Source organism: Panthera pardus, unplaced genomic scaffold, assembly GCF_024362965.1.
Source record: "Panthera pardus isolate Hobbes unplaced genomic scaffold, ASM2436296v1 HiC_scaffold_3, whole genome shotgun sequence".
Lineage (NCBI taxonomy): Eukaryota > Metazoa > Chordata > Mammalia > Carnivora > Felidae > Panthera > Panthera pardus.
The window spans coordinates 24,601,436-24,624,475 of NW_026526876.1; the positions used below are offsets into that span (position 1 = coordinate 24,601,436).

At 46.6% G+C, this 23,040-nt stretch overlaps 2 protein-coding genes across 8 annotated transcripts in view; one reads left to right on the top strand and one right to left on the bottom strand.

The window, feature by feature from the left end:
* The window catches only part of ARSG (arylsulfatase G), a 107,709-nt gene that overhangs the window by 83,327 nt on the left and 1,342 nt on the right, over window positions 1-23,040 (bottom strand). The gene's annotated exons all lie outside the window — the stretch shown is intronic.
* Window positions 761-19,529, top strand: SLC16A6 (solute carrier family 16 member 6). 4 transcript variants are annotated; one of them, XM_053893068.1, is made up of 6 exons: window positions 764-883; window positions 7,994-8,232; window positions 10,984-11,127; window positions 13,176-13,304; window positions 15,490-16,299; window positions 17,175-19,529. In XM_053893068.1, exons 1-6 carry the CDS (start codon window positions 834-836, stop codon window positions 17,423-17,425), a joined length of 1,623 nt encoding a protein of 540 aa, XP_053749043.1. In that variant the 5' UTR covers window positions 764-833; the 3' UTR covers window positions 17,426-19,529. The 4 variants fall into 4 exon arrangements, with proteins under 4 accessions (XP_053749045.1, XP_053749043.1, XP_019321987.1 ...); XM_019466442.2 differs by lacking the exon at window positions 764-883 and adding an exon at window positions 980-1,214; XM_019466443.2 differs by lacking the exon at window positions 764-883 and adding an exon at window positions 8,703-8,779 and having other exon boundaries at window positions 8,088-8,232.

Here is a 23,040-nt window from a genome sequence, read left to right on the forward strand (position 1 = left end):
CCCCGACCCGGGGATGCTGACTCAGCCCGGCTGCTCACATCCCTTTCGCGCAACGCGGATGCTGTTGGCGCTGTTGCTGCTGCTGCCGCCGCCGCCGCTACTGCTGCAAAAGGGGGAAAGCTAGGCACTCGTAGCAGCCGGGCCGCTAGCTCTCTGGGGCCCACTGCGGCACTCCCTCCCTCCCTCCCCCCCCCCCGCCCCCCCCGGAGAACCGTGCGCGAGTTGACGAAATTGGGGGAAGTGGGCGCTGGAGGAGGAACTCGGGGTGCGCGGCGCCGCGCGCGCAGCTCACACCCAAACTGGAAGGAACCTGTTCTGCTCGGGGCTGGCGCGGAGCCGCCGCAGCCGCGAGCGCCGCGCGGGTTTAGCCCCCGCACCCCCAATCGCCCCCAGCCAATCCCCAAATCCTCCGGGGGTACTCGGCGGTGGGCGCTCGGGGGGTGGGGGGCGCTCGGAGGGAAGGGAAGCGGCCCTGGGGCCCCGCGCGCGCGCGCCCGGCCGGGGGTGCCGGAGGAGAGGTGCAGGCGCCCCGAGCACGCCCGCGCTCCCCGCTTGCGGTGCAGCAAAGCGCCGGGGTCCGGTCGGGCAGGCGCGCACGGCCGCGCCCGGGTCGGGTGGGGGGAGCGGGGCGGCGTGCCAAGGACCCCGGCGGCAGGGGCGGGGGTGGCCCCGCGGGACCCCGCCGTTGGCACCAGCCGGCGACGCCGTTACCTTCCGTGACCCCCAGCCCGGGCCCGGGGCGGGCGCGCGCCCGGCGCGGCCCCGGTCCACGTGGGCCGGCGCGCGCGCGCCAGTCCGGCCCCCTCCTTGGCGGCGCTCGGCGCTCGCAGCACATGGTCGGCGGCGGCGCGCCCCCGAGGCCGGCGGAGACCGGCTGCAGCCGGTATAGGATAAGGGATAGGCAGCGACGCGGGGCCGGGGCGCGGGCAGCCGCACGCAGGGCCCGGGCGCAGGCGGCCGGGGTGGGGGGCGGGGGGAGGGTGTGGCCGGGGTGCCCGAGGCGCGGCCGTGGGTGGGGGGCCGGGGCCGGGGCCGGGGCGCTGCGGGCCGGGCGCCCGGTGCTCACCCGCCGGAGCCAGTTTGCGGTAGGCTCGGGCCCACGCCCTAAAGGGTTAAACCTTTCTCATGTTACCGAGCGGCTTATAAGGAGGGGGAGGCCAAGCCTCCGCCTTATTGGGAGCCTTTTGGGGTTTATTCTCTTCCCTTCTAACTTGGTGAGTTGGTTTTATTATTTTACATGTTTAAAAGTTTGATTGTGGGGTGGGTTGTTTTTTGTTTTTTTTTTAATCTGTGTTGGGAGCTTTTTTTTTTTTTGGGGGGGGGGGCTGGTGGTGTGTGGGGTGGGCAGGACGGCGGGAGGAGACCACTTAACATCTTAACATTTTGGAGAGGTTATTCTGAAAAATATTCTCTGACAGTTGGGAATGCCCGGGGCCACCAGGATGACGCGCTCTAAGCCAGTGTGGGCAGCTGAGAGTTGACTGTCCGTGGCCCTGGCTGGCAGTTGGGGTCTGGAAAACAGCTAGAGGCAGGCTTGGTTTTGAGTGCCCGCCCCGTCCCGGATTGGGGGCTTCAGGCCATCGAGCGAGTCGGGGGCGCCCGCTCACCCCTGCGTGGATTTTCCGCATGAAGTTGCCCGCGCGTCACAGGAGCGAAATGTCAGAGGTAGCTTCCCCAGGCTCGCGCGCGCGCGCGCAGGCCGGCCACTGAGGCAGCGCCAGGGCAAATGGGAATCCCTGTCCCCCCCGCACCCCCCCCCCAAGCCGACACACACTGCCGGGGCAGCCAACGTGACCCCGCATTGGGAAGGCAGAGCGCGCGGGTCCTACACCTTGACCGTCCGAGCTGTCAGCGCCTGACGGCTGGTCCCGCTCAACTTCCAAGGTTCCCGGTTGCGGCTGCCAGCCGCGGGAAAGCGCCCGTGTGGCTGAGCAGTTCCGTAGTGGCGGAGGATGATTTTGCAGAGGAAATGGGTTATTTCCTTCTGGGGTTGTTGTTTTTTTTTTTTGCCTTTTCTTTTTTTACTCTTTTTTTTTTTTTTTTTTTTAAATTAAATCCCCACCGTGCCCCCCAGCAGACAGGTGATAGAAGTTTGTTCGGTGGCATGTAAAATGTCACCAGACGCGGGGGGCATTAGCCTTAAGAGACTAAGCTCCCCGGAGCCAACTGGGGAAGGAGCATTACAACTTGACAACCTGGAAGCTGGTTTTGTTTGCACAGTTAGACACTCCGTGCGGGCTCCTTCTTGAAGGAGATGGTTTCTACCCCGAGAATGAGATTTCTCAGTTAATCTGTTTTGCAAATCCTATGAACATGAGTGTCTTCTCTGCAAAAAAAATACCATGTGTTTCTGCTGAGATTTCTGAGTGACGCTTCTTCCCATGTCCCAAGCACCATTATGCGGCATTTTGGGGGGGTCAACGATACATCCTGCCCCAGGGATAAAGAAATACCTCTTCTCATAATTAAGGGAAGGGTAGCCAAGATAGAGAGTTCCAGTTCATAAATAAACAATGCAGCCAAGTGGAAAAGCGCCTTCTGCCTTAATGAGTACCACTAACTGTGAGTTTTCCTTCTGTGGTTTCCAAAAACTGGACTTTTTCTCAGTGGAACCCCTGAGGAGGACACTTAAACTAGGGGTTCACATTTCAACATCATGATCTTGTAAAATGGGTGAATTGGTTTTATCCAGTGATTCAAAGCTGCCGAGGCAGACCTCCAGGTTAGGTTTGGGACTTTTTTAGTAGAGAATTCAGATGAACTTTACCTGAATGCAGACTGGTTTTGACCCCGGGGGGGGGGGGGGGGGGGGCGGCAAGGGGGAAACGGCTTGTCAAAAGCTGTTCTCCAGGCTACGCCTTTAAGAACAGAGTCTAGCCCTGCTTTTGCGGAGGCTTGGCTTTAACCAGCAGCCATCACCGTTCCATCCAAAGCCTGCATTTTGAACTTTGCTCTAAACTGACCCTGGACTGATGCTCTGACGGTCTATAATAATCCAGTATTTTGCATTCTTGATGGCCCCAAACCAAACCTTTACTCAACAGATCAAATCACAGTGAAATTCCCAGGTATAGCAGACTTCCACACCTTGGCAGAATCCTCATTTATTTAAGGTGAAGACAACCAAATGCTCATAGGAAATATTTCAAACTGCCCAGCGTGTTTTGTCATTGTACTTCCTTTGGGAAAACATCAGGGAGCAGGCAGCTCAGCTGCCAGGAAGCCCCGTTCATTATAGAACTTTACAGTTGGGACCCTCAAGTCTGCTGTGGCTAGTCCCTACTTTACAGATGATGAAATTTGGGGATTAAGTGATTTCCCCAAGATTGTGCAGCCAGTTAATGGTAGACAGACGTTCAACAAATAATGCCCAAGGGCCTCCAGACAACAAACGCGTGGGCTTTGGCCCCAGAGGACTCCAGAGTGGAGGATGAAAGTCTAACTCAGAGTAAGTCCGGCTCAAAGGCTGTCCTAGAACCGTAGCTTCTTAGGGCAGGGAAAGATCGGGACAACACTCTGTTTACCTGCTGACAACACAAATCAAGGAGCAGAGTGATTCACCCACTCAGCTTGCCTCACCTGTTAGACCCCCACACAGTAAACCAGCGTCCCTTCCCGTAAGATCAGTTCGCATCGCCATAAGACCGAGGCAGTATTTGGTATCCTGGAATTGATAGAGGATTCTAAGTAACTGAGTTCAAAATTCAGGCCTTTGTTTCTAGCCTTGTGGAGGTGGACACTTTTAAGCCGGTTGGCCTGCGGAATGAATGGACATAAGGAGAGGAGGCCAGGAAGGGATTTATTCTGCAAGCAGGGACGTCCTCACTTGGGTCTCATAGGGATAGAGCAGGGCACCGCTTCGGCAGTAGGGCAAGACTCCTACTTTGTCGAAGGAGCTTTTATTGAGCACATACTAGGTGCCAGACGCGCTGCCGGGCACTGGGTCTGGAAAGAGCTGCTGGCTGCCCTTGTAGGTGCCTGCCCTATGTGATCCTACATGCAGAACACAGAAGTTCTCATCCAGTGTGTTCTAGAAACCAGGTTATTCTATGATTATTCTATATTGTGGTCTTCTCTCCAACGATAAATATAACAGGACGTGGGATGCTTTAGGAGGATAAAGGCATACACTTTGGAGGAAGTGGGTTTGGGGGTGTCATCTTTGCTTTATGATGTCCCCAGTAATAATACTAAGAAAGCGTCTGTCCTCCAAAACCCTAACAGTGCGGGTGAAACTTCTATTTGGATCTAGCTTCAGGAGAGTAGCAAAGATATAAAGCAAAGTTTAAAAAAAAAAACCAAAGGAATTGAACATAGACATAGAGTCAAGTCTGCTGTCTTCCAACCAGCTGCCAAAGATCAGATCTGAGCGGTGTCCAACTACATTTCGCCCACATCTGCAAGAACCATCTAGCATTTGCACCTTCCTCCTAGCTCCCGGCTTTCCCTGGACCACCAGGTTTGCCCAGGGGGAATCAGGTGATTCATAGAACTCGGTGCTGAGTACCACAGTATAAACTGGTAAAGCTGAATGGAACCTTAAAGATTCTCCAGTCCAACCTTGTCATTTGACTAATGAGGAACTCAGGCCCAGAGAGGTGCACTTGACTTTCTCAAGGTCACACAGTTAAGTGGTGACACAGCTTATGGAACTTTACATAGGGAGGTCAAGAGAGCTCTTATCATTGAAAGAAATTCTTCCCAATCTCTGCCTAAAACAGCCCCTTCCAGGCCTTTAAAATGCTGTCCCTTAGGCTGATAGGGCGGGACGACGCTGGGAGACAGGAGATTTGATTCTGAACAGTTTCGGTCAAGTGCCTTCTCTTAGGTCTAGATTCCACCTTTTGTAAAGAAAAATGAGTAAGATTTTACAAGGAGACGGACAAATGAGCTCTAAATTCCCTAACATTCTATAATTCTAACACCACTCCGGGCTACCGGTTGGTGGAAATTGCACCCATTTTGCACGTTCAAACCACAGATCATAACATGCAAAGAACGAGTGAGATAGATACCTATCACCAGAGTCTTCTGACGATGGATAGGTAATCTTATCTTCATACCAAAACTACAATCTTGTCCTACATACAGTCCAACAGAAAGACTGTCTCTTGACCCTGTGGAGGCTTTAGGCTAGAAAGAAATTCAGTCTTGGGGGCCTTTATCAATTTTTTTTTTTTTTGCCTTTATCAATTTTATGCCAGTCTTTTTATTCAGGTTGGTCCTGAGCCCTAAGATCTTAGGAGCACCCTTCTGGGTTAGAACAGTCATGCCAGAGGTCCTTGGACTTCATTGCCACTTAGTCTAACTGCTTGTCAGAAATGTGCTGAACTCTGGAAGGACATGGCCAAGTGGTTTTACTATGCATTTCAGTCATAGGGTTCCTATCATTACCGTCAACAAGGACTTAAGTCCATGGAGACAGAGACCATCCCTCTGTCTTTCACCGTAGTATCCCTGATGCCTAGCATAGGGTCTGGCCCCTCCTAGGTACTTTGTTGAAAAAAATAAATACAAGCTGTGTGAAAGGTCTGGGGGCAGGAAGGCAGAAGGAGGTACAAAGAGAGAAAGGCCCCAGGGTTTGTTTTCCATGAGCCTATTATTTCCATGAGCAAATAAGGTAAACACAAACAACACCCCATTGCTAAGTGATACCTGTCACAAGAAGAGAACCCCCTAGGTTGAGTTGGTCAGAGGACGCATTATGGAAGAGAGAAGATTTGACGGAGCAGGGTCTGACAGGTGCCATCTGTAAAAGTGGGGGGCAACCAGTCCCGGAGCCGGGGGAGAGGGCCTGGCCATGGGCAAGGTGGTTAGAGACTAGCGGGCAGGGAGGAGTCCATTTGGACCACAGCCTGAGTCAAGTCCTAGAACGGGAAGCAAGAAGGCTACAAAGATAGGGTGGGGTCCAACGATGAAGGCATGGAAAGCCAGGCTAATCCATGGGTTTTATCCCTCAGAAAGAGGAAAGCCACTGAAAAAGGCTGAGCAGAAAAATGTCATGACAGTGCAGCATTTCAAAGAGATTAATCGTACTGGACACACGGAGCCAGTTAGGCTAGTAAAGGCGTCTTGGGCTCCGCAAGGAAAAGTCCAAACTAACAGCCTGGTAGGGGGATGAAATGGAAGGGGTGAAGCTGAGGACCTAAGCTGTGAGCTCCCACCACTTCCCTCTCCCTCTCCCCCAACACCTCTCTCTAGGGATAAACACCAAATACTAGATGGACCCTATTACTGGGAAGTACTTTTTGTGGGGTTTTTTTGGGGGGGAGGGGGGTTCTAGACCTTCAGTCTAGTAGTGTTTTCACACCCCTGCCCCAGCTGCCTCACCTTGGGAGTGAATTTTGAAAGTCTGATGAAGGAGGGGTGTTGTGAAAACCTCATTTGCGGGAGGGCTCCCGGCTTGTGTCTTCAATCAGCTGCTTTCCTTGTTGGGGAAGGCTGATGCCAAGCTGTTCTGTCGCTGCCCAGCCTACATCTTGATCCATTTAACTGGCCTTCCCACCTTTGTATGTGCTCTCAGAAAGGATGCACTGACACACAGCAAAACGCAGAGGCCTTTGCTGCAGAGGGCATAAGCTTTTTTAAGCATCTTATGCCCTATTTTGTTCAATCAAATATTTAACAGTGAAGGACAAAGAGTGAGTATACTGTCCTTTTAGAGTCTCAGTCTACAGTGCGAATGGCACCATCGATAGGATGAAGGACACTAAGTTGGGTCAGATTTGCTGCTTTTTATGATTTAGAGAGTTAACAGAATGTGGTTAGATCCCAATACCAAAAATTGGCAAGTCCGCCGGAGAGATGAGGTTGTGTCCCGTTATTTTTCAGCTGCCCTCCAACATCAATAAAACCTGCCTTAGTACTTGAACACGACAACCTAATGGCCAGGAGAAGGACACCGTGCATCCTCTAAAAATTCAACCTGTACACAACTGTATGATTGTAGAGAATTCTTAAATTCAAGAGCTCTAAGGCCACGGACTCATTATTACAGATAGTAATTCTGGGTTGGGCTAGAAACACATCACCGTCTCAAAGCGCGCGTAACTGCAGAGGCTCTGAAAGCACACTTCCCAGAGGGGAAGACGCAAGTTCAACTCCCCTCCCTCCAATGTTAAGTATAGTGTTTCCCCTTACTGGTGGCGTTACAGGCACAGGTCTGTTTGTTCTGACGTTTGTGGCAGTTCACCTGCAAAAGCATATTGAGGTCAGGGTAACTTGGCTAGGTTCACTGGCTGCCCAGGCCTTGCAAATTTTCAGTGCTCTATTCGGTTACTGAGTATATGTCAATTGCTAATACATCAAGTAGTGGTTAACTCTGAGGAACTTACTCACGATGGTTACATTCTGTTCGTGTAGGTACATCCGCATGGAAAATGCCAGATCATAATCAGAAGGAGAGGCAGCTGACGATCTGAATGGCTGGGGGCATCAGCCAGAGACACATAGGATGCCACAAACATTTATCCTATGGAAGATGCTAGATGGACTGACAGTGTTTGCCTCTTAGCCTCCCTTTTCCTAGGCTTCATTTCTGATCAACATTATGATCAACCCACGCTTCCTTTACACCTAACTTGTCTTCAAGTTCAAGGTCAGCATCAATACTCGGTCTGGTGGCCATTCTGTATCCTTCAGGGTGCCTCTAACTACGCTGTTCTGATCCCTTTTGTTTGTTTTTTCCCCATTTAATTATCACAGCTGGGAAGTCTTCCTTCCAGATTCTTTGGGGGCTCTGTATACAATACAAGTCTTCGGAGCTCCCAAAGAATCTGGAAGGAAGACTTCCCAGCTGTGACAATTAAATAAGTGTGTAATTGTTATCCAGAGACTTTATAGTAACCGCACATTGTTCAAATATTCATCACCCTAAGACATGTGGTAAGTAGTCCTTATCTGTTATGTTTGCTAAAGAGTAGCAGAATCATCAACCCTCATGCTATTGGCTGGTCTGATGTTCTTCTTTTTTTTTTTTTACTTTTTATTTCAGATTAAGAATGACCCAAAAGACATCACAGCTTTGTTCCAGAGCCAATGTTTATACTCAAGTGCCTGACGGAGGATGGGGCTGGGTGGTGGCTGTGTCTTTTTTCTTCGTTGAAGTCTTCACATACGGCATCATCAAGTCATTTGGCGTCTTCTTCAATGACTTAATGGACAGTTTTAATGAATCTAATAGCAGGATTTCGTGGGTCATATCAATATGTGTATTTGTCTTAACATTCACAGGTTGGTACCTCTTTCTGTTTAAATGATATGGAAGCATGTGCCGCTCTTCATTGGCTTAACTACATGATGCACTCACCATATTGGCAACGCGTTCCTCAGATGGCCCATGGGCCCTTTCTAGCCTCAGTTCAGTAATAGGGTTTTCAGAGGCTTGGGGATGGCGAGTAACAAGAGGCACTGAAGGAGAGAGCCCCGTTTGCCTGCCCTGATGGCCTTCAGTTTATACACACATGCACTAGGCACCTACTGTATGCATAGTCTTAGGATACGAGAGATTACTTTGAGGCCCGCAGTAAAGCCCCGTCCTATGTAGTCATTTTCTGAAGAAGCAACAGCAAAAGGACTTGCCATACTAGCCCTGGTCTCATAAACGCATGCTTAGGAAAGAGGTCGGGACGTGTAAATGTGGATGCGTGAAGAGCAGGAGGATGTCAATCAGGAAATAATGTAAAATTACAAATCTTATCCAGGAGGGACACTCTGAATGCAGACAGCCGCTTCCCTAAAGGATTTCACTGGCTAACCAGAGTGCCTCTGAGAAAATGGGGTTTGAGTATACTTTTCTTATTTTTTTATTTTTTAAAGTTTACATCCAAATTAGTTAGCATCTAGTGCAACAATGATTTCAGGAGTAGAATCCTTAGTGGCCGTTACCCATTTAGCCCATCCCCCCTCCCACAACCCCTCCAGTAACCCTCTGTTTGTTCTCCATACATAAGAATCTCTTATGTTTTGTCCCCCTCCCTGTTTTATATTATTTTTGTTTCCCTTCCCTTATGTTCATCTTAAAGTCCTCATATGAGTGAAGTCATGATTTTTGTCTTTCTCTGACTAATTTCACTTAGCATAATACCCTCCAGTTCCATCCAAATGCAAGATTTCATTCTTTTTGACTGTCGAGTAATACTCCATTGTATATATATACCACATCTTATTCATTCATCCATTGATGGACATTTGGGCTCTTTCCATCCTTTGGCTATTGTCAACAGTGCTGCTAGAAACATGGGGGTGCATGTGTCCCTTCGAAACAGCACCCCTGTATCCCTTGGATAAATGCCTAGCAGTGCAATTGCTGGGTCCATACGGTTTTCCAGAGTGGCTGCACCAGCTTGCACTCCCATGTTTGAGTATAATTTTCAATGTGCTACTTGTCTCTGGGTCCCTTACAGGCCTGATTCTCAGGACGGTCCGTCCGTCTATCAGGGGCCACGGCAAGGGCTTCCAAGAAAACACGGCCACTGAACTCACCTCAGAAAGTTAATGGGGCTGACCTTACACTTCCCTGACCCTAATATCCTAACAATGGAACTATTATCTCTGAATTGTTCTGTCTTTAAATGTAGTTAGTTTTCAGCCGCATAATGTCTTAAAGAGGCAGCTCCATGGTTCTTTCCTATCGAGTAAAGAATTTCTTACTACTCCTCGTACAGTGTCCTGGGAGCGTCACAGAGGAGCTCTCCAGTTCCAGTTGAACTGAGTATGAAGACATTTACTTTAAAAAAAAAAATTGTTTTTTTATTCATTTTTGAGAGACAGAGAGAGACTGAGCACGAGTGGGGAAAGGGCAGAGAGAGGGAGACACAGAATCTGAAGCAGGCTCCAGGCTCCGAGCTATCAGCACAGAGCCCGCCGCGGGGCTCAAACCGCGAGATCACGACCTGAGCCGAAGTCGGACGCTTAATTGACTGAGCCACTCAGGTGCCCCAAGACATTTACTTTTTTAATTGGGAAAGTTTACTCAGCAAGACAATGTAAGTGCATTCGAACTAAAGTTTTAGCTTTGGCATTCTAAATAAAAAGATGTCAGAGCTTCACTTTCAGCTCTTTTATAATCAAAAACAATGCTACAGTCAACAAGAAATTTCCCATTAATACTCTTATACCAGAAGATCATTCTTCTAAATGCTATTACGATACGAGTTAATGCTTTGCACCAATGTGCCACCTAAAAGCGATGAGAGTGGTTTCGTTATGAGCTCTATTCAATACTGGTTTATAGTCCACTAACAGAAGAGTTATATATGGACTCACCCCAATGGAATAAATTTAGTCCTTTTTGTTTTGTTTTTTGCTTCTCTATCCAGCATGTTCTGTATTACTCTTTTACCCAATTGTCAATGGTTCCCTTATCTTGGTATATTCAAGTGAGTATCAGTGTTGGCCTAAATAACATACCACTAGGAAACTGATGTGCCAGACCGAACTGTTCTGCAGGATATGGAGTACAGACCCTAAGCAAATGAGTGAATGATCATCAGCCACTCTGAATTCGCTAGCCCCTAGCTAGCCTCCTCATGGGGTGTTCAACTGAGCCTTCACTGTACTTTCACATCATTTTCAGAAAAGTCAAATGAAACTGAGCTAGAAACTGACCCCAAAGGGAGCTTTCTAAAAAAGAATCCAAAGCAGTGACTATATAGAAAACGAAGACGATTCAAGCCATCATAGGAAAGCCCATTTTTGTCACAGAATAGCACACATGACATGCATACCTAACTTTATAGGTGCTCATGGAGAGCCTGTGTCGCTTTCATCTAAAAATAGAACCATATGTTTTATCCTATTACTCTTTCTCGCTAAGAAGCCCAAAGAATGTACTGTCCCGTTTGAACAAATATAACCATCGTGTAAAGTGTATTATATATCGCACATCATCTCTCCACGTTCAAGACTTGAGAAGGAATCTTAAGAAGGCTAATGTTCACGCCTCTGGGAATTAAAATGTCGCATTATGGTCTTTCGCTGCAGCTCCCCTCTCTGCTGTCCTGAGCACTCGTTTTGGGCACCGTCTCGTGGTGGTGGCAGGGGGCCTGCTTGTCAGCACGGGAATGGTGACCGCCTCCTTTTCCAGGAAGCTGTACCACATGTACATTTCAATCGGCATCATATCCGGTAAGTGCTGCTCCTGGGCTCCAGAGTCCTCCAAATGCTCCGTTTGAAAAACAAGGAAGGGGAAGGAGGGGGTCCAACCCAACATGTATCTTTTTTTCTCTTTCTCTTTTTTTCCTTTAAAATTAATAGTGCCCCAGATCGGTGGTTTTAAACTGGGCTGGATAGACTCCAGGGGATACGGGAATCTCTTCTCAGTGCCCAAGAGTTTTTGACTGTTTGTTTTTTTTTTTCTTTTTTAATATTTACCAATGAGAAAGACAACTTCTCTTTTGCATTAGTTTGCAGCCCAAAGACATCATTTTCACAAAGTAAGATGGGAATTTCCTTAGCGGGTATTTCCAAAGTGGGAGTCTGAGACTTCTGGGCTGTAGGGGAGGAAGCAAGCATGGTCGACTTTGTCTTGGGGTCTGAGGAAACGTTTTTCCCTCTCAAAGGAGTGCCTACAGGGGCGCCTGGGAGGGTTCAGTCGGTTAAGCATCCGACTTCAGCTCAGGTCATGATCTCGCGGTTCACGAGTTCGAGCCCCACGTCGGGCTCTGTGCTGACAGCTCAGAGCCTGGAGCCTGCTTCGGATTCTGTGTCTCCCCATCTCTCTCCCCCTCCCCGATCACACTCTGTCTTTCCTTCTGTCTCTCAAAAATAGACATTAAAAGCAGTCCCTACATTGCTTAACAGATGATATATGTATTTAGTTAAGATTTGCACAACTTTTCATATATTTCTGCACCTATCAAAGCTCATTTCTTTCTTTCTTTCTTTTAATTTTTTTTGTTAACGTTTATTTATTTTTGAGACAGAGACAGAGCATGAACGGGGGAGGGGGAGAGAGAGAGGGAGACACAGAATCGGAAGCAGGCTCCAGGCTCTGAGCCATGAGCCCAGAGCCCGACTCGAGGCTCGAACTCACGGACCGCGAGATCATGACCTGAGCTGAAGTCGGACGCTTAACCGACTGAGCCACCCAGGCGCCCCCATTTATTTCTTTTAAATACAAGTCTTATATAAGAACTATATTCAATAGTGGTCTGTGCATTGTGAATTATATAAATTCTTTTAATGCCGAAAAATAGGGGGGAAAAAAAACACAGGAAACAGTTTTTATACTCCTGGCATCTCCGAACTGTTACAACTTTTCTAGACCTCTAATGAAATCCTTTTTTTTTTTTTTTTTAAAGTTTATTTTGAGAGAGAGAAAGAGAATATCCCAAGTAGGCTCTGCACTGCCAGCACAGAGCCCGACTTGGGGCTTTATCTCATGAACTACTGAGATCATGACCTGAGCCGAAACCAGGAATGGTATGCTTAACTGGCTGAGCCACTCAGGCACCCCTGAAACCTTTTATTTTATCTTACTTTAGTTTTTACTACAGCACCTTTTTCCAGAATGAAATTCACTGGCTTCCAGAACTTATGATTTATACAATAAACACCCCTCCCTCACCAAATAGTTCATAATGGCAGCTTCTATTTCCTCATTTACCCAGTAATCATTTAGGACATGTATTGTTTGGATTTCCAAGAGGTTCGATTGTCTGGTGGTTAACTGTTTTGGTATTATTTTCAGATTGTCATGCATCGTGACCAAAGTATTTGCTGGCACAAAAATCTTTGGGGAAACCAAAAATGTCTATTTGACATGGCACATAATATTAAAAAAAAACCTAAGTAATTCCTAAAAATACGTATGTACATACATACATTAAATTAAATATTAAAAACAGGGGCACCTGGGTGTCTCAGTCGGTTAAGCATCCAACTTCGGCTCAGGTCATGATCTCGGAGTTTGTGAGTTCTAGCCCCGCGTCGGGCTCTGTACTGACAGCTCAGAGCCTGGAGCCTGCTTCGGATTCTGTGACTCCCCCTCTCTCTGCCCCTTCCCTGCTCATGCTCTGTCTCTCTGTCTCTCAATAGTAAGTAAACATTTAAAAAAAAAATTTTTTTTTCCATAAAAAATAAAAAAATTTAAAAAACACAATAATCCCAGATCTTTGCACCCTTCTGTAATCAATCGTATGTGATGCTCACTCTTCTTTCTGGCTCTCTTTCAGGTTTGGGATTCTGCTTTAGCTTTCTACCAACTGTCACCATTCTATCCCAGTACTTTGACAAAAGGCGCTCCATGGTCACTGCAATTGCTTCCACGGGAGAATGTTTCGCTATGTTCGCTTTCGCCCCAGGTAGGCAGACCCTCTTGGTCCATGTACGGATGCGGGTTGGGGAAGCCCCTCTGCTCTTCTGGCCAACAGTCGGCTGACTCTACCCGTATTTGCCTTCTTTCCTGCAGCGCAGTTTGAGGATCTGTCCTCCCTCATCCCGTTTTAGGAATCCCTCCACTCTAATACTAATCCGAGTTGACCTAAATAGGTCAACAGGTGTTAAGACGCCCATTCAGTGGGAAGGCTGGAAACATCCATTCCAAAATAACTAATTTAATAATTTGAGACTGGTCATACTACTATCTTTCCTTTGTCAAAAGAACCAAATTCAGTGTGGATTTAAAATGTGCTGATAAAGTTAGCTTTATTATCTGTGTGTAGGTAATCTCGCGGCAAAATTTTTCTCCCTAGTTTACTTGCTGTCTCAGTGTCCACAGGTAAATTTCACTCTAACCAGCAACAGACAGTTAACCTCGAAGACCCAGATTCGTTTCTTACTCTGCCGTTTCCTTGAAGAATGTGTCTGTGATTATACTTTGATCGAAGGAGTTAATGTAGGAGTGTTTAGGGGTAACATGTCCTAGTGACTGAAGCTTTTCACATGGTTGAGAAAAATGAAATGTGTGTGTGCATATAGGTCTATAGGAAGGCAGAGAGACAGGGAAAATGTCAATTGTTGAATTTAAGCAAAGGGCGGGCAGTCACACACCCTGGTGCCATTCTTTCTGCTTTTCTGTCCACTTAATGTTGTGGGGAGACTCAGTGGTCTGTGAATGACCTGAGGGTAGAAACTGCATCTGGGTTGGCTTTGTTCCCTAGAAAATCCCTGCTACCTGGTAGGCACCCAAGAAATGTCAAACGGAAGGGCGCCTGGGTGGCTCAGTCGGTTAAGCATCCAACTTTAGCTCAGGTCATGAGATCATGGCTCGTGAGTTCGAGCCCCGCATCGGGCTCTGTGCTATTGGCATAGAGCCCGCTTCAGATATTCTCTCTCTCTCTCAAAATAAATAAACATTTATATTAAAAAAAAAAAAGGTAAATGGAGGGAGGAATATTGCACCCACTTTCGCCAGATGAGCATAAAGCTTCTCAAAATACCCAAGCCTAAAATATCTTGCAGTTTGAAGTTTCCCACATTAATGGGAGGAACGAGAGGTGTGAAAACAGGCTATAAAAGTAACTGGACCCCCCCCCCCCCCCACGGAATGTGGGGCTGCCTTGCTCAGCCTATCTTCTGGATAACCAGCTTCCCATGTCTTCGTACCTGTCTGCTCTCAAAGAATTAGAATATCATGAAATTCTAATGAATATCATTTAGCCTTTCTGGGATGATTACGAAGATACTTTAAGGTCGCGGGGGCCTGCATTATTCAGTTGTTGCTGTGGGGCTCCCCTGCGGCCGTCTCCCCCAACCTCCCATTCCAGTGTGCAGCCTGCCCCTGGTCAGCAGCCCGGGACCCAGCTTTTCTGGCGGGAAGGAGCAGGATTCACGCAGTAAACGACAGTCTGCAGAATAGAAACTGTAGAACTCTGTCATCGTGAAATTCTGGGATCACCGTGAGCTTAGATGCTTCGTTTATCTTTCTGCTTAATCCATGACTACCAAAGACTGCATGAGTGAATGCATAGTGATGTAGCTCAGACGTAGGAAATTCTGTCTTTTAAAGGCCAGACGGTAAATACTTAAGGTTTTCGCAGACTAGCAGTATCTGTCAGAACCCCTCACACTTTGTGGGTTACAGCACAAAGGCAGCCATATACCACATCGGCCAATGAGCGGGGCCACATTCCAGACAGGCTTTAGTATCAAAGACACAGGCAGTAGGCTGGACTTGGCCTGCAGGCTGCTGTTCGCCAAAACCTGGAAGTAGGTCACCGGCTTACTTCATTTCTCGTGCCTCCACCGGGCAAAACACACCCTCCAAAGCTCTTCTGGGGACCTAGGCTGACAGGTTTGGGTTTGAATCTGATAATCCCTGTGCACTTCTCCCCCTGATTGGTTCAGAACAGCATCAAAGCCTAGAATGAAGGATACGGTACAGGCGGACCGCATTCACCCTGCCAAGTACTAACTGCCAAGTCCTAACTTTTACCAAAGTTAGTACTCGACCGGAACCCTTATTTCTGCTCGGTAGTTTCTCCTGGGCCTCGACTCTGTTTTCTGACCTTCGATTTTTCTTTCTTCTTCGCCCCCCGCCTCCTCAAGCAATCACGGCTCTGAAGGACAACATTGGCTGGAGATACAGTCTCCTCTTCGTGGGCTTGCTGCAGCTGAACATTGTCGTCTGCGGGGCGTTGCTGAGACCGATTATCATCAAAGGACCGGGGTCCCCGAAAGCAACCGCACACGAACACCGGAAGGAAGTGCAATGTATGCTCGAAAATGAGAAAACACGCACCTCAATAGATTCCATTGACTCAGGAGTAGAATTAACTACCTCACCAAAAAATGTGCCTAGTCACGCCAACATAGAACTGGGGCCGAAGGCCAATACGCAGCTGGTGAAGGCCAGCTCCAAGCGGAGCGATAAGAAAGCCCCTCTACTGGACTTCTCCATCTTGAAAGACACAAGTTTCATCTGTTATGCGTTGTTCGGTCTTTTTGCAACCCTGGGATTCTTCGCACCTTCCTTGTACATCATTCCCTTGGCCATTAGTCTAGGCATCGAACAGGACCGCGCTGCCTTCTTACTGTCCACCATGGCGATTGCTGAAGTTTTTGGAAGGATCGGGGCCGGCTGCATCTTCAACAGAGAGCCCATCCGGAAGATCTACATTGAGCTCATCTGCGTCATCTTGTTGACTGTGTCTCTGTTTGCCTTTACTTTCGCTACTGAATTCTGGGGTCTGATGTCATGCAGCATATTTTTTGGGTTCATGGTTGGAACGGTAGGGGGTACCCACATTCCACTGCTTGCCGAAGACGACGTCGTGGGGATCGAGAAGATGTCTTCTGCGGCGGGAGCCTATGTCTTCATTCAGAGCATATCAGGACTGGCGGGACCACCTCTTGCAGGTAATTTACATACACGAAATCCGAACCCTTGTCTACTCTCCCCTTATCGGTTGTGCTGGCTTCTTGTGAGAGTCTTAAAACCTACTGGTTTTTATATGGTCCATAGAATTTCAGAGCTGACAGGATTAGAGGTTACCTGAGCCAGCTCTCTTGACTTAAATAGGAGGAAACTGAAGGTCCAAGCATGTAAGCCAACAATCGTATGGTAAATGAGTGACCAAGTCAGGATTAGAAGCTCCGTCTGCAGTCCAGGCTGCCCCAACCTTTGGCTGCCATCTTGCCTTGTAAATGCTAAAGGGGTACCCATCGCGGTATAACCTCATTCATTACCCTCTGACTTTTGGAACCACAGCACAAAAGGACTTCTGTAAGTCACCTGCCCTTCTTAGGAAGGGTGTGAGGAAACTGAGCACAGAACTCACTCTGCAAATACTTAATTGATCACTACACGGTATTTCCCGGCGGAAGGACTTGGGTGTGTTTCATACCTTAGCCCCGGAAATAGGTCCTCAAAAGTTATTAGGACAGAAATCTTGCCTCATCTTAAAAGAGCCCTAAAGTGAACTCAAGTGAAAATAATAGAGTTCTTTCTTCTCACTGTTTCCTTTTCCAAGAAGCATGCATCTAACTGTCCCGCGTTTTATGCTCCATGAGGACAGATTAGCCCGTGAAGAACATGCTAGCAACCCAGTCGTCTCAGCTGTGCGTTTGTCTGACTTCTCCCTTCTCCCCAGTCTAGGGAAGACTCATACCTTCAACACCCTTTTTTCTTTCGAAAACCCAGCTAGAACACAGAAGGCTAAGCCACTGAGAAGCTTCTGGGTGAGACAGGGTTTGTGGCCATGTTGCTAACAGATACGAATGCTTTCTCTCAGGTCTGCTGGTGGACCAGAGTAAGATTTACAGTAGAGCTTTCTACTCGTGTGCAGCCGGCACGTCTGTGGCTGCTGGGTGCCTCGCGCTTGTGAGACCTTGTAAAAAGGGACCATGCCAGCGTCGTCCTGCAGGCGAGGCCCAGGCCGAGAATCCTCGTGGGAAAGCTTTACAGGACATACCCGAAGACTTTCTTGAAATGGACCTTGGGAAAAATGAGCATAAAGTTCACGTGACCATGGAGCCAGTATGACATGCTTTGCAGTAACGCCAGCCACCCTGTTGGCCGGGACGTGGGCGGACGGTGGGCGGGGGGGGACCCGGGGAGGTACGGGGGCTGTCGGCTCTGTGCACTTTCCAAACGACATCTTAAAGGGAATGTGTATGTGAACACGACCAACATCCTTTTCTTTTTTTCCCTTGTAAGTTTTCCTTTTTGCTTGTTTCTTAAGCCAAAACAAAAACAACCCAGCAATTTCCACACATCAATCTGGTTGTCTTCAGTAGCAATAAGAGATACAAAGAAGGACCCTTTGGCTCACATTCCAAGTTTAAAACAGTGACGTGAATCGCCAGAGTGGTTTTAAGAGCTCTCACATGTGATAAACAACTATCTTATAAAATGCCATCAGCCCAGATCACTGAAATGAAATTGGCCACCAAAAAAAAAAAAAAAATCTTAAATCACGTTTCAAATTTCTCATTTTCAGAAATAGGAACACACTGTTTAAAACCCCTTGGAAAACACGGAGGTCTCCATTAACAAATCATGGTTTCTCAGTTTTTCAACTATTCCATGGGAATGAAGTATAGTTTAAGACCAAACGTTCGGCTAACAAATTCTAAAAAATATAGATATATAACTTGAACTTCATAAATGTGAAGATTACCACTTCTTTCTATGGCCAGTCATTACCAGAAGTATTTCAACACAGAATATACAGAATGGCATTCAAAAATATGTTTCCTGTTGCTTTTAAGTATTCCGAAATATGTGACTGTAGTATCTTTAATTTAATCCACTATTTATTATTAAGTTATTCTAGGATGATTAAAATAATCAAAAGAAGTAAAATCTGAGACCTAAGCATCATTTTTACCTCCTTTTGGCAAATCCTTGAAATGCCTCAGACCTCTTGGAAAGTTACTCTCATAAAAGGGCCAGGTTATAATGATTCTTCAATTTGATTAAAGGCCACATGTGCTAGTTAAAGGGGAAAAAAAATAATGAATAGCAAATCGCCTTAGCTTCTTAAAATAATTTGTTTTATCACCTAAGAATACTTGAGGATCTCCTTTGATTGGAATTCTATTTCATTGAATTGTGGAAGCATTTCTGATTTTTTTTTCTTCCTTTAAACAGCTAACTGTTGAAGCATTTCGGTATTTCACATGGGGTAGCAGAGACATCGTATTTTACCATCGTATGTTACAAGTTGCCATTTACATCTTATATAAACCTTGATTGCTCTAAGTTGCCAGAGTTATCAGGTCAACTGGTCATTGTTGGTTTGGTTTTTTTTTGTTTGTCTGTTTGTTTGTTTTTGGAATCACACTACATGTATAGAATTTCTCATGTTACCATTTTTCCGTAAAGAGGGCAGGTGTGAGGGTCACAGGGGGGCTACTTACTTACATGTAATGAATCTCACTCTGCAGGTGATGGTCCCTCACTGCTCTTTGATTCATCTTTACTGTTAATTTATGACAACTCAGGGGGAAAAAATATAACAAGCCTAGTTTGGTTACAGGTACACACAAGCTTGAATATTTCTCTGCACTGAAATGAAAGTGGCGTAGTTCATCACCACCTGCTACATTTTGTATAGCATTTTATCAGCCATAGAAATAGGACAATCTGTAAAACTTTGGGGGGGTGGGGGAAAAAAATGACAAAGTGTCGAAAACAGACGCACCTGGAATGGTGGATGTAAGCAAATCTCTGTCACTGCTTGAGAAGGACTTTGAGCTTTGTGGCAGTTTTGCGGGCTTACATGACTTTAGCACTTTACAACATTTTTTACTATGAATGTTCAATACAATTTAATATTTATAACTGATTTCTGAGCAATCTGCCATTCTGTTAACTGCATGAAAAACAATGTATGCCAATTTCAGTATGTCAATAATCAAGGTTTTAAATGTTTTGGAGAAAATTAAAGCAGGATTGCTGATCTGTTCTGTATTTGTGACATTCTGGTACTTCTACTAGATATGCAATAAATGTATGGCTTTTTTTTTTATTTAAAGAGACGGATTCCTTTTTTAATGGACTCATCAGCATTCATTGTGTGATCCAATTAAAGTCATAAAAACTCAAGGAAGATTCACTCCAAATAAATAATTTTTTTCACTTTGCTGCGGAATCTTTTAAATTCTTTTTTTTTAACGTTTATTTATTTTTGAGACAGAGCATGAACGGGGGAGGGTTAGAGAGAGGGAGACACAGAATCTGAAACAGGCTCCAGGCTCCGAGCGGTCAGCCCAGAGCCCGACGCGGGGCTCGAACTCGCGGACCGCGAGATCGTGACCTGAGCCGAAGTCGGCCGCTTAACCCACTGAGCCACCCAGGCTCCCCTCTGCAGAATCTTTTAACTCTGCTAGAGACGTTTAAACATTTCCAAGAAGTGTTTGTGGGACTTGATTACTTCTTAATGAAAAATATATAAATGAGATGATATCTCGGTCACCACAGAGTAGGAGCAAAGCCTATCGAAAGTAATAAATAGTTGAGACTATCTATATCCAGTTACGGAACAGTCCTAAGAGCTATCCTAAGTAAACAGCATACTGTCCGTGCCAGGGATCAGCAAACTTTTTCTGCAAAGGGCCAGATAGTAAATATTTAAGGCCGTGTGGGCCAGGTGGGTTCTGTCACAACTACTTAGCCCCGCGCTTGTACTGTGAAAGCAGCACAGACACTATGTACGAGAATGGGCGTGCCTGCTTCAATAAAAACTCATGCATGGATCCTGAAATTGGAATCTCATAAAACTTTCACACATCATGAGGTATTATTCCGATTTTTTTCCTCAACCACATAGAAGTGTAAAACATAAAAACCAACCCTATTAGCCTGTGATCTGGAAAGAAAAACAGGCAGTGGACTGGCTGCATTTCGGCCCCGTGGACTGTGGTCTCTGACCCCCTGCCCCATTCGCATCCGCAACACTGGAATGGTCAGCGAAGAGGAACGTCGGGACTGACAGGAAAGGATCACTGTGGTCAAAGTGGCTTTTGGATCACGGGTGCCAAAGACAGGAAAGATCAAACAGCTGATAGCATGCTAATTACAGGTTTCCATTCCCTGGGATTAAGGAGATTCTGCTTTAACCTTGTCGACTTAATAACGGTCCGGTATAAATGAAGACTACTTCCCTCGCCAAAAGTAAAATTATTTCAGAGGTAAAAATGAATGAAGATCACGTCTCTTTTCAGACAAATGCATCCCTGATGTATCCTTACGAATGTATCCTTAATGGATACAGTGGCTCCAAACCTTTAAACAAAGGTGTCAGTTTTGTACTTCCATAATGTGTCATGTAGCCTTTGTGCATTTATTTGCCTTTCCTCTGGCTTAATGCCTGGTGATACGGAAACAGAAGGGAAAATATAGATCCTAAGTCCGGGCTCCCATGGCCTGCTATCCATTCAAATCACCCAGAGGTATTTACATTACATTTAGATTTTTGTACTCTTTCTCAAATATCCTAAATCAGATATAATCACGAATGCTTATTGTAAAAAGCTCCCAGATATCAGACTCACTAATAGGGATTCAAAGTTCAGATACTATTGCCTTTGGTTATGAGCATTGCTTGAAACGACCAATTTAAAGACAATTCCGACATGTTCTGTGCTAAAAGGTCAATCCTATAAGCAGCAGTTGCATGGAGAAAAGAGAAGCTGTCCTCGTTTTCGGTGTACATGTTATACATGCACATGTTAATCAAATAAATCAAATAAATGAGGGCTACAATCTCCCGACAGGTGGGCCAGCCTTTGTATAAGTAAGGACACTAGCTCCCCCTGGTGTTCGGCTTTTGTAAGGACTCCCTGAGGGTGCAAAACCAGAAAAGTGACGAGTTCAAGAACCGACAACTTGGCTTTTCCTGGAAGAGAAACTCTCACGTCCGAACCAAAATTACTTCAGTGACTACGGATTTCCTAGAGGGAAAACTGGAGAGCAAAAGTGATATCCCAGAACACTTTATCTGTAAAGGCTTTTTAAATAGAGTTCAGCGAATATTATGCAGAGAAGATACACGTTGTGGCCACGTATTTATATTCTTTATAGACCTTTCCAGCAACTCAAGAAAAGCCCGGCAACTATCCTAGCAACGTCACCCCTAGAATTCAACCAAAGCCGTAAGTTCCTTCCCAACACCGACAACTCCTGTTCTAAGATCTGCCTTTGCAGCTGAGGTCCAGACTCACGCACGCCTGTGTGACAGCACCTGACACCAACCAGGCATTTGCACCTTCACATGTCCTCAGTGGAACCCCCGACCCTCCTCCCCAAACCTGCTCCTCCCCAAATCCTATTGGCTTTACTTTCTAAATATAGCCAGAACCTGCTTTCGCCAACTCTACCAGGACCCCTGATCTAAGCCAACAGCATCTTAGCTGGATTACTGCAATAATCATCTAGCTGGTTTGCCCAATTCCACTTTTGCTTTAATTTTCCTGCTTTAAATTTCCATATAGAAGCCTTACGATACTTTTTTTTTTTTTTTTGAGAGTGCATGGGAGTGGGGGGTGGGGCAGAGGAAAGGAGGGAGGGAGGGGGCAGGGGAGGGACGGAGAGCAGGGGAGAGAGAGAGAGAGAGAGAAATAGAATCCCAAGCAGGCCCCACACTCAGCACTGAGCTCAATGTGGGGCTCAATCCCACGACCCTGGGATCATGACCTGAGCCAAAATCAAGAGTCTGACGCTCACACCGACTGAGTCACCCAGGCGCCCCACAATAATCCTTTCAAGGCACAAATCAGACACGATCACATTTAAAAACCTAAAATCCTGGGCGCCTGGGTGGCTCAGTCGGTTGAGCATCCGACTTCGGCTCAGGTCACGATCTCACGGTTTGTGAGTTCAAGCCCCACGTCGGGCTCTGTGCTGACAGCTCGGAGCCTGGAGCCTGTTTCAGATTCTGTGTCTCCCTCTCTCTCTGCCCCTCCCCTGCTCACGCTCTGTCTCTCTCTCTCTCATGCTCTCTCAAAAATAAACATTTAAAAAATTTTTTTAAAAATAAATAAAATAAAAAATAAAAACCTAAAATCCTTAACAATGGGTTCTTCATGCACTGCCTGCTGCTACTGTTTCCTCCCTTGCTCCTGCCACTCTAGAACTGGCCTTCGAACTGTTCCTTGAAAACACCAGCCTCTTACCTTAGCATCAATTGTTCCCTTTCCCTGGCACACCCGTCAGTTTGGTTTCTTCCAAGTCTTCCTGCGGAGGCATTCCTGACCATCCTACCCAACACAGTCCTTGTTTCTACTCTTTACCCTGAAAAAAAAGTTATAAAAGTATTTGTTTTCCCTCATTCACTATGTCTCCTCCCTTGGTACGTGACGGTAGCAGGTGTTTTGTGCACTGCTCGATTCCCAAGGCGTTGAGTAGGGCTTGGCATGTGGTAGGTGGGGCTCCCAAAATACTGTTGAGCGAACAAATGAGTTCTTCCTTTTGCATCGGCTTTTTCTTTCTTTCATTTTCCCCCACTGGCTTTTTCAAGGGGGAAAAAAAAAGCCACCTATTGACAATTACAGCTCAAGACAGTCTGGTGTCGCTGCAAAGAAGCTGGGTGGCCCTGGGACGCTGAAAGCCCTGGGATCCAAACCTAGTGGCCCAAGAGCTAAGTCTCCAATGGT

Excerpts from the sequence above, each read along its gene's own strand:
- SLC16A6 (XM_053893068.1), top strand. The coding sequence starts at position 834 with ATGGTCGGCGGCGGCGCGCCCCCGAGGCCGGCGGAGACCGGCTGCAGC. Across the intron at positions 8,233-10,983 it reads ATTTGTCTTAACATTCACAG|CTCCCCTCTCTGCTGTCCTG; the intron begins GTTGGTACCTCT and ends CTTTCGCTGCAG. Across the intron at positions 13,305-15,489 it reads TATGTTCGCTTTCGCCCCAG|CAATCACGGCTCTGAAGGAC; the intron begins GTAGGCAGACCC and ends CGCCTCCTCAAG.